A 12,352-nucleotide genomic window follows, 5' to 3' on the forward strand; every position below is an offset into this window, starting at 1 on the left:
AATACATTTCCGAACATCACGACTATTAAAACTTAGGTCCTGATATTGTCGAAAAACAATAGATTTGTTGACTATATTCAGTATAAAGACATATGATGAGAACACGAGGTAAACCACACTGTTTGCCGATAACGAATGATAACCCATTGATGATTTAAAAGTTATCTCTGCAGTGACTATGAAATAATTTAGGATTTATCATAAGTAACATTTTGCTGTCAATGTTAAGTTCAAAGGCACACCTGCGGAGTTCAGTACGTAGTATCTTGGAAAATAGTGTCTTTGTGAACAAGTTCTCTGTATCACATTGTGTACTATATTGTTCAGTTAAAGGAAATATCTCATATCACATCATCTCATGCAAAAGAGGCTGCAGTGGTTCTTTTTGCAAATACGTACATCACATAATATAACATCTAGGAGTCTCTCTCCACATTTAATCCCCGTTTATATAAATTTGAGTGATATCTCACTTTTACAACCAATATTATTAATGAAAAGATCGTTTACTCTTATACCGCCATATACAAACACTAAGGATGGTAAGCTTTAGCTAGATACTTTGCAACGTAAATGTCAATATTAGCTTTTCGAAGTGATAAAATTAGTAAAATAACAGGATACACAATTGCTGTGTTGTTAATAGGCAGGGAATGAAAAACAAAGAGTACGTTTACTGTTGGCTTTAACATACTTCATGACAGGAAATATTGGTATAAATAGCCACGTATACATTATAAAAGAAAGAAAACTTAAAAGTCAGAGGTAAACTTCGACCATAAATCAGGGCTGCTGACGCGTACGTATAAATGTTTGTAGTTCCATGTTTAGACACTGACTGTTTTATGTTGTTTTTACCCTGTCCATAAACAGTGTTTTTCCATTCATCATACAGTTTTAACGATCCCGATATTGCCTTATATCCCCATCCTCTCCCCACCCCTATATTATTGACCTTAGTGCGTATTTCTTAGCATAAACCCCATTTGTTATAATACTATCATAATAATATTACATTATAATAATATTGCCATCCGAGATATTTAATTTCTGCAGTCCCCTAGTATGACTTTACAATACTGGAAATTTTTGAAGGGCCATTACTCTGCTAACAAGATTTCGATCGGGCCTTGCCGGGATCTGTTTTAAACGCAGCACCACGGAAAATAATCCAAGCCATGTTTTTTTTTTTTTTACTTCAAAAGGCTTTATGTTAATGATTGTACACTGGAACCGAATACAAGGTTTGAATACGGTAAGATTTCATCTCAATCTGTGAGCAAAGGCCACATTGAGCATTCACCACTAATACGCATGCCTAGTTCAAAGACATTGTGCTAATTAGAAAAAATAGGAGAGAAAATCTCCATTAGCAACAAATGAGACAGAGTTTTCTCCGACAACTACAGACTTTGACAGATAGAATTCGTATGTGATATGTCAAAATGTCAAAGTCCTGTGTCAGACCACAGGAAACTTGAGGTAAAGTAAATGGAAATATATGAATATTATCAAAAAGCATTTAAGTCACTTATTCATGCGACGAACATCAGAAAATATCGAGATGGGTTTTTTTTCTACGGACACTCTGGTAAGATTTCTACCTTGAAATAATTATTCCGGGTAACTTTTGCCATGTAGATTATTAACCCCGGATCGGTTTTAACTCTGGGTCACTTTTTGACGGTACACCGGCGTCGACCTCTGCTAACTGGACGTCCACTATTATAGTACTGCTTAATTAAGAATAGGATTAGAAATCACAAGCTTGTATTGTAAGTAGGTCAGACTACACTTATTGTATAAAACGTGAAATTTGAAACAATGAAACATGAAATTCCGTTGCCCAATAATTAATTCGCAGTCACTTTTGGGTCAGTAAAATGATAGTCCATGTCACGGGTCTGGATTTGAACCCCTTTGACGGCGGGCAAGTACAAGCACAAATATTTGAACAAGTTTCGTTATCACAAGGACTTATATACGTGTATCATAAGACCCGAATCACCAGTTGATCGCTACATCCATCACAGAACACTACACTGCAATCACCTATCGAACAAGATGCCATCTTACAAACTCATCTACTTTGCTGTCCGTGGAAGAGGCGAATTAATTCGTCTCACCCTCACAGCTGCCGGACAATCATTTGAAGAGGATCGCATTACGTTCGAAGACTGGCCTGCACTCAAGCCAAGTAAGTTTTAAATGGTACACATGTAATCCACAACACTTCACAACAGCTTCCCGTTCTTTAAGCTGTCTAAAACCAGGGGCAAACGTATCTGACATTCATAATTCAATAGTTAACTTTACATACCCATCAGGAATGCTGATCAATTGACGCAATCCAGTGCTAAAATATATTATATAACTTTTGTTTTCTCGCGTTTTCAAGGTCAAAATGGATTATAGATACCTATAGGGCTTCAATAAAGTAATGCGTCCAAAGAATTATGCTCCTCGTGTTAAATTTTAGGAATGCACTAAACAAAAGGACGTTTTATTATAAATTCCTCGGGGTCAATAAGTGTCACTTGCTTTTTACAAAGGTCACTCTCAGTGATGATATCTATTATGTCCTGTGTTAGCTCACTAAATCACACAAGGGTCAGGCAGAGATGTCTCGCAACGCCATGTTAACACAGAAAAGTTATCGTATATCACACATGCACTGAAGTCTTCGCCAGGAATAATTTAAGCTAGGGTCCGACATAGTTTTGATTTTCTACAGATAGGGGCTACTAATTGAGGTGTCAGGAAAGGTATAGAACTAGAGTAGACGGGAATCTGTCAGTGTGACAGGGTAATCCTCTTTTATTTTATAGGACATAGGATGGACAACTATCTATTTGGCATTGTGTAAAAACTGCCGAAAACTGTCGCTGCAGAGTTAGTCTTGCATGAGTATTGGGTAGTATGGTAGTATGTATTATTTACTTGTTCATGTGTATATCGACTATATCATGTTAACTCGAGCTTGTATAGTTAATAATACACACTTAGTATCTTCACCTTGTGCAGTAGTCCATGGTGCAGAGTAAAGTAGTGGCGTCACTACGATAACATTGAATGTATTGCCCGTTTAAAGTGAGTATATGTATTTATGATACATTGACTGAACGACATCTGACAAACAGAGACAAGTCCGGTCATGTGTAAACAGGTAGATGTTTATTTATCTACTTTTAGAGATCTATATCATCACAACAGGCTTTTTATTATATAAAAAAGAAGAAAACATTGTATATGAAATGTAGTTGCAGTTGCAGCGTGTAATATTGAAATCTTTGTTTTAGTAATAATGATGAATGTATACAATCGATGGGCTTTATGTTGCATTTGAATTCATCATTTTGCCTAATTTTACAGAAAATTAGATTTGTGCTGAATCAACTTAAAAGATTTGACAAAAAAAAATGTATGGCAAGACGACCTTGTGATATAGACAAGCACATGTTACATGGGCCTGATTAGGAACAGATAAGAGGTCCGCAGTATCACCTGTCAGAGATTAATGAGTGACCTAGCATCATAAACCCGAGTATATTGTTATCTAAACTGATTTGCTGTGTGCGGTACACGACCTGAAATAACTTTATATTTCAAATACTGGAAGTTAACATCCAAAAGGCTGATTTTACATACGTGTTCAAACTATATGAACAACTTATCAAAAATGTAAAGTAATGTGATGAAAGAAAATGTATAGGATACAGTGTATACGCTATTGTTTTGCATTGTGTACTGTATTGCTAACATTATATACAAACAATGGAATATTCTTACAGCCCAGTTTCCTATCTGCTGGCTTGAGCCTGGTATTACGTTCTTTTATTTCGTTACATTCCGGATGATGCTGGATTATCTTAACTTAGATAAATGACAATTGTCTGAAGCAAACGACCATGATGGACGGCCCATACATGGATATAGAGTGAGCTGGACAAATGTCAGTGTTGATTTATTTTTAAGAAATGCGGGTTAAATGAATTCACCTGAAAACATGAATAAATAAATTACCATATTTTGTTAAATTCTCAAAAAATTATCATGCGCAAATATTTCACAATATGCGGTATTGTACCAAAGCATAAGGAATAGGTTCTTCTGCAGATCCAAATTTGTTAATCACTGTGAGATATTTAAGTTTCACGGTTGATATTCACCGCGGAATTTAATTGGTAATTTATTTACGAAAAGATTCAGTGATGAAACGTCATAATATATCATGTAATGAAATCAGGCATCCATGTTAGAGTAGATTACGTAACCATGATTATGACGTCATCAACTTAGGCATCCGCCGACATATTATACATTAGATGATAACGCGGTCACCTAAGACTTTAGTTGAATCTAATCATGATCTACTTAATACTGTTTGATTCATAGATAATCAACTAAGTACAACGGCGCTTAATATGTAAATATGCAATTAGCGTTACATACACTGTAAAACCTTCACGGTACTGACATTTAGGGACAGAATACCCGTACTGTGACTATTTGAGGTTGAAATTCCAAACCAGTCAAGCAACGACTATCTACAATGGGCGTCTATAACATTTTCGGGCAGCAAGTTGAAGTTGTCTCCCCTATCACTGAATAAGGATCGTTAAAAAGTGACAATATCAAACTTTGAAAGCGCTGTAATAACACATGTTGTAGACATGTTTTTCTTTAGACACACTTAAAACACCCAGTAATGGAAACCAAGTTGCTATTTTTGCGTTCCGCATTCATTAAAATTGTGAAATAGTCTTACAGTGTTCTAAAGTCGTGAAATTCAACGTCGATTTTGAGTTTCGATTTTAAGTCTCAGTGCTAATTATCTCTGTGTCACAGGTGACATAAAAGTGTTGTATATGTAACTAATCATTAGATTGAGGTGTTGGTCTATAGGGCGATCCGAATTAATACAAACTATGCCCCTCTCACTTCTATTACAGCAATAAATAAACACATTTCCTTATCACTTAGTAACATAGACACAGAGACAAGCTAAGGTCATTCATGTTTTAGTTGTCAATGATGGTATCACATTAGTGTCGCCTGGTAGTCAGTGTAACATTGCTTAAAAGGTCCCACGTCACACACAGAGCGTTGACCACGCTTGCTTTATCCAGGTAATTTCACTCCATTCTCTTACTACGTTAACTTGAATTGTTGTCTCTGTCCTCGTTGTCGGTAACTGAAAGTCATCACCTGATTCAGTGAAGATCTCTATGGAGAACATAACAAAAGGATCCATAATACCCACATTTTACCTTTGTGAGGATACTCTTATTAGTCATAGATTTCCAGTTAAATTAGAAAATATTGACAAACAAACAAAATCATTACTCAGACTCGAAATCGGCCAAACGAGGGCAAACACGAACAAAAGAAATATTTACACCCTAGAAAATCATCTTGCATGGTATTGTCCCTTTTTATTTGATTAAGAGATTCAGATACCGATTCAGACGTATCCATTTATGCCTTAACAAAATTTTAATTTACCTGAGACGAAGTTGCAATCGCTTTTGTCCGGCGTCGTCCGACTTCTTCGTAATAATCAAAATACGCAGAGTGCTGATATTGGGCCTGTAGCATGTTGGGATGAAGGGCTAGCAACTTTGTGAAAATTAATGTCCTTGATCCACTTTCAAGTTGACATGAGTCAAATATGCTAAATTACAACAACAGTCAGTGTTATTAGTTCCGTTTAATTACAAGACTTCAAACTTCGAAACAATAACAACTTTGTAAGTATGCATACATCAGTTCTATTCTGTTTGCCCCAATTCTGGGACTGACGGACAGACTCTAAAACTGTCCAAAGACCTGAACGTTGAGGCCCGTGGGCCTCTTGTTTGACCTGTATTGAAGCAGTATTTAGTGACATTGAGTAATTCGATTGGTCTGTAGGATTATCTGTAGGTTTGTCGTTGCAATTGTTTTCATTGGTAAGTTGCATTATGAATATTTTCCCATACAAACAATGCTTCTCTTTCTCTTTCAGAAATACCCACAGGGCAGCTGCCAGTCCTGGAGGTGGATGGAAAGCAGCTGTCACAGAGTCTAGCTATAGCCCGTTATCTAGCCAGGGAATTCGGTAAGGCGTGATACACATCACTTGCATAACACCAAATTCAATGTAGAATTCATGTCATTTTCTCTCTTACTGCAAAAAAGAACAATTTCCCGCTAATAGTGATTTTTTACTTAAAAACTCACCGCCCAAGTTAATGCTCTCAGCATCACACATACTTGTCAAATGTTTAATTTTTAGAGATCAGAATACATAACAAGAATATTACACCATACAGAATCAGTAATTTTACCATTGAATGCGTTGAAGATATCATTTGAAACATAAGTGTTCATTATACCTAATAATTATTTGTTATTATTGATGACGACGGTTTTTTTTTCATTTCACAGGACGGGTAAGGCTGGTAAAAATAATATATTCTTGTTAATTAACAGGTATGGCTGACCGGTTGATTTAATATTATGTTTACTATACAGGAATGAGTGACCGGTTTATTTAATATTCTGTTTACTATACAGGTATGGCTGCCCGGTCGATTTGATATTTTGTTTCCAGGACAGGTATGGCTGACGGTTGATTTGGTATTTTGTTTCCAGGACAGGTATGGGTGGCCGGTTGATTTATTATTTTATTCCCTAAACATGTATGGCTGGCCGATTTATTTAATATTTTGTTCCCTATACAGGTATGGCTGGCCGATTTATTTAATATTTTGTTCCCTATACAGGTATGGCTGGCCGGTTTATTCAATAGTTTGTTTCCAGTACAGGTATGGCTGGCCGGTTTATTTAATATTTTGTTTACTATACAGGTATGACTGGCCGGTTTATTTAATATTCTGTTTACTATACAGGTATGGCTGGCCGGTTTATTTAATATTTTGTTCCCTATACAGGTATGCCTGGCCGGTTTATTTAATATTTTGTTTCCAGGACAGGTATGGTTGGCCGGTTTATTTAATATTTTGTTTCCAGGACAGGTATGGCTGGCCGGTTTATTTAATATTCTGTTTACTATACAGGTATGGCTGGCCGGTTTATTTAATATTTTGTTCCCTATAAAGGTATGGCTGGCCGGTTTATCTAATATTTTGTTTCCAGGACAAGTATGCCTGGCCGGTTTATATAATATTCTGTTTACTATACAGGTATGGCTGGCCGGTTGAATGATTATTTTATTCCCTATACAGGTATGGCTGGCCGGTTTATTTAATATTTTGTTTCCAGGACAGGTATGGCTGGCCGGTTTATTTAATATTCTGTTTACTATACAGGTATGGCTGGCCGGTTTATTTAATATTCTGTTTACTATACAGGTATGGCTGGCCGGTTTATTTAATATTCTGTTTACTATACAGGTATGGCTGGCCGGTTGAATTATTATTTTATTCCCTATACAGGTATGGCTGGCCGGTTTATTTAATATTTTGTTTCCAGGACAGGTATGGCTGGCCGGTTTATTTAATATTCTGTTTACTATACAGGTATGGCTGGCCGGTTTATTTAATATTTTGTTCCCTATACAGGTATGGCTGGCCGGTTTATTTAATATTTTGTTTCCAGGACAGGTATGGCTGGCCGGTTTATTTAATATTTTGTTTCCAGGACAGGTATGGCTGGCCGGTTTATTTAATATTTTGTTCCCTATACAGGTATGGCTGGCCGGTTTATTTAATATTCTGTTTACTATACAGGTATGGCTGGCCGGTTTATTTAATATTTTGTTCCCTATAAAGGTATGGCTGGCCGGTTTATTTAATATTTTGTTTCCAGGACAGGTATGGCTGGCCGGTTTATTTAATATTCTGTTTACTATACAGGTATGGCTGGCCGGTTTATTTAATATTTTGTTTCCAGGACAGGTATGGCTGGCCGGTTTATGTAATATTCTGTTTACTATACAGGTATGGCTGGCCGGTTTATTTAATATTCTGTTTACTATACAGGTATGGCTGGCCGGTTTATTTAATATTCTGTTTACTATACAGGTATGGCTGGCCGGTTTATTTAATATTTTGTTCCCTATACAGGTATGGCTGGCCGGTTGAATTATTATTTTATTCCCTATACAGGTATGGCTGGCCGGTTTATTTAATATTTTGTTTCCAGGACAGGTATGGCTGGCCGGTTTATTTAATATTCTGTTTACTATACAGGTATGGCTGGCCGGTTTATTTAATATTCTGTTTACTATACAGGTATGGCTGGCCGGTTTATTTAATATTTTGTTCCCTATACAGGTATGGTTGGCCGGTTTATTTAATATTTTGTTTCCAGGACAGGTATGGCTGGCCGGTTTATTTAATATTCTGTTTACTATACAGGTATGGCTGGCCGGTTTATTTAATATTTTGTTTCCAGGACAGGTATGGCTGGCCGGTTTATTTAATATTTTATTCCCTATACAGGTATGGCTGGCCGGTTTATTTAATATTCTGTTTACTATACAGGTATGGCTGGCCGGTTTATTTAATATTCTGTTTACTATACAGGTATGGCTGGCCGGTTTATTTAATATTTTGTTCCCTATACAGGTATGGCTGGCCGGTTGAATTATTATTTTATTCCCTATACAGGTATGGCTGGCCGGTTTATTTAATATTTTGTTTCCAGGACAGGTATGGCTGGCCGGTTTATTTAATATTCTGTTTACTATACAGGTATGGCTGGCCGGTTTATTTAATATTCTGTTTACTATACAGGTATGGCTGGCCGGTTTATTTAATATTTTGTTCCCTATACAGGTATGGTTGGCCGGTTTATTTAATATTTTGTTTCCAGGACAGGTATGGCTGGCCGGTTTATTTAATATTCTGTTTACTATACAGGTATGGCTGGCCGGTTTATTTAATATTCTGTTTACTATACAGGTATGGCTGGCCGGTTTATTTAATATTCTGTTTACTATACAGATATGGCTGGCCGGTTTATTTAATATTCTGTTTACTATACAGGTATGACTAGCCGGTTTATTTATTATTTTATTCCTTATACAGGTATGGCTGGCCAGTTTATTTAATATTTTGTTTCCAGGACAGGTATGGGTGGCCGGTTGAATTATTATTTCATTCCCTATACAGGTATGACTGGCCGGTTTACTTGATATTTTGTTTCCAGAACAGGTATGGCTGGCCGGTTTATTTATTATTTTATTCCCTATACAGGTATGGCTGGCCGGTTTATTTATTATTTTATTCCCTATACAGGTATGGCTGGCCGCTTTATTTAATATTCTGTTTACTATACAGGTATGGCTGGCCAGTTTATTTAATATTTTGTTTCCAGGACAGGTATGGGTGGCCGGTTGAATTATTATTTCATTCCCTATACAGGTATGGCTGGCCGCTTTATTTAATATTCTGTTTACTATACAGGTATGGCTGGCCGGTTTATTTAATATTCTGTTTACTATACAGGTATGGCTGCTCGGTTTATTTAATATTCTGTTTACTATACAGGTATGGCTGGCCGGTTTATTTAATATTCTGTTTACTATACAGGTATGGCTGGCCAGTTTATTTAATATTTTGTTTCCAGGACAGGTATGGGTGGCCGGTTGAATTATTATTTCATTCCCTATACAGGTATGGCTGGCCGGTTTATTTAATAGTTTGTTTCCAGTACAGGTATGGCTGGCCGGTTTATTTAATATTCTGTTTACTATACAGGTATGGCTGGCCGGTTTATTTATTATTTTATTCCCTATACAGGTATGGCTGGCCGGTTTACTTGATATTTTGTTCCCTATACAGGTATGGCTGGCCGGTTTATTTAATATTTTATTCCCTATACAGGTATGGCTGGCCGGTTTATTTAATATTTTGTTTCCAGGACAGGTATGGCTGGCCGGTTTATTTAATAGGTATGGCTGGCCGGTTTATTTAATATTCTGTTTACTATACAGGTATTGCTGGCCGGTTGATTTATTATTTTATTCCCTATGCATGTATGGCTGGCCGGTTTATTTAATATTTTGTTCCCTATACAGGTATGGCTGGCCGGTTTATTTAATATTCTGTTTACTATACAGGTATGGCTGGCCGGTTTATTTATTATTTTATTCCCTATACAGGTATGGCTGGCCGGTTTATTTATTGTTTTATTGTCTATACAGGTATGATTAACCTGTTTATTTAATATTTTGTTTACTATACAGGTATGACTGACCGGTTGATTTAATATTTTATTTACTCTTCAGGTATGGCTGGCAAAGACTCTTTGGAACAATGTCTGGTCGACCAGGTCATTGATACCGGCGCGGACGGTCTTACCGCCTTCGTCAAATGGTACTTCGAGAAGGAGGAGGAGAAGAAGGTACAGTGCATCTATTTATTTTCTATCTATAATTTCCTGCAATAAAAAATCAGTAGTTTACAAACATGCAATTTAGAGCAACGTTTTGTACAAATGACACACAGTTCGAAAAAGAGGGCGCTTATTCAATAGAGAATTCTCATTGATTTTTATTGTGCATTCGCCGGCAGAATCAATTAGTATTCAAATAAGTATTTTTTACACATCCGTTAAGGTTAATGTGGTGTTACATATGTTCATTAGGAGGAAATAAAAAAGAATCTTGTGGAAACATCTATTCCTCACTTCGCCAAAATCTTAACAAACTTCTTGGAAAACAGCGGAGGTAAAAATGGATTCTTCGTCGGATCAACTGTAAGTATGCACAATGGACCTGATGTAGGTAAACATTACTGTAGTAGTAACATACACTACCTACATTCGAGTTTGTTCTCGAGCTAGCATGATGTTTCAAGTATATCTAAGAATCGCACGGTTTTATTATGACGTTAATGGTCGTTATGGATGAGAGATCTTTGTATCATAATGTATCACGATATTGTATATGTCGACAAAACTGTGTCGTTTATATACAAAGACAATTCAATTCTTACAGGTTTTCAGTTTACTGCTTTATACAAATATACACATATGACCTTGTGATGTCGTCATTTCCTTGCAAACAATAATGGCATTTTAATGGTCACTGGTCGAATGTCACTTCTTTCTTGTTATCGTATTTAATAATATTGCTATATACATACATACATACATACATACATACATACATACATACATACATACATACATACATACATACATACATACATACATATATATAAGTGTGTGTAAATATATGACTCTGAAGGCGTTCATTTTTAGTTGTGATGACAGAACATTGTTTTAAGAGCTGTTTAGTAATTGGATATCAAAGTTATGAAGTATGGACACTTGATAGTATGATGTTTAATACAACAATGGAATACTTTTCAGCTTTCTGTAACATTTCTTTCAGTAAATGTTATATTTTCAACAAAAAGCTCTCAAAATCGATAAACAGTCATTTTTACCGTAACATTATTGTTGCCTTATGATCAATGACTTCAACTAGTGACAAACTTACACATATCGTGATTTGAATTTAAAACCACAACTTGACTGGTCCCCGACCACAGCAACAGATTGACGGAGAGACCCGAATATGTCCGATTAGAAATCAATCACATGAGATTGGTCTTTGATTAATTGAATATCAATAGTTTTGGTAGATAGTATTATCATCGTAACTGAACAACGGAGACGTAATGTATTGATGTAAATCTAGATGATAAACCTTTGAATAATTGATCCTGTTTTGTATCCTATTTCAGTTGACGCTAGCAGATCTTGCCTGTCACGAAATGTTCACAGACTTTCTCCAGTTAAATGCAGATGCCCTGAAAGATTTCCCCAAACTAGCAGCACATCGTCAAAAGGTCGAAGAAAACGAGGCCTTGAAAGCTTACCTGGAAAAACGTCCTGAAAGCGTCATCTAAAATCCATTGTCAGACGCTTAGCAGCATTGTTAATGTTACTTAAAACTAAATAAAAAAATTACTGTAACAAATTATTTTTTGTTATGTATATCCATATGTATGTAGATATACAGATAAACACACATACGTATGTACAATTTAAAACATGCACAAATATACACATATGCAGTATACATCGTATGCATGTAAACATATCTATTGGGGTTCACTTTCAGCAAATGTTCATGAAACGAAAATATCTTTTCAGAGAGAGAGAGAGAGAGAGAGAGAGAGTTTCAATAATTTCGTATTGATTTGAAACGTTCTACTGATTCATTGTATCACACTGAAGTATATATTTTGCAAATATTACAGAAATGTGTTATTGGAATTAATGACTTCATTTCATTGCCATCTCCTGACGTCACATTAATGACATTATGTCGTATTACATATGTTTTAATATCAAAACTGTTGCACGAGTTTCTGCAATGAATAACAAGACA

The 12,352-nt window shown here is 35.9% G+C and overlaps 1 protein-coding gene across 1 annotated transcript; it reads left to right on the forward strand.

Annotated features, from left to right (window-relative positions):
* The first annotated feature begins 2,005 nt into the window (after window positions 1-2,005).
* LOC132550835 (probable glutathione S-transferase 7) lies at window positions 2,006-11,887 on the forward strand. The gene is made up of 5 exons (XM_060214931.1): window positions 2,006-2,197; window positions 6,008-6,100; window positions 10,238-10,353; window positions 10,597-10,707; window positions 11,703-11,887. Exons 1-5 carry the CDS (start codon window positions 2,065-2,067, stop codon window positions 11,865-11,867), a joined length of 618 nt encoding a protein of 205 aa, XP_060070914.1. The 5' UTR covers window positions 2,006-2,064; the 3' UTR covers window positions 11,868-11,887.
* The last annotated feature ends 465 nt before the right edge of the window (window positions 11,888-12,352 follow it).

Source organism: Ylistrum balloti, unplaced genomic scaffold, assembly GCF_031769215.1.
Source record: "Ylistrum balloti isolate Yb309-2 unplaced genomic scaffold, AGI_CSIRO_Ybal_v1 Utg369624, whole genome shotgun sequence".
Lineage (NCBI taxonomy): Eukaryota > Metazoa > Mollusca > Bivalvia > Pectinida > Pectinidae > Ylistrum > Ylistrum balloti.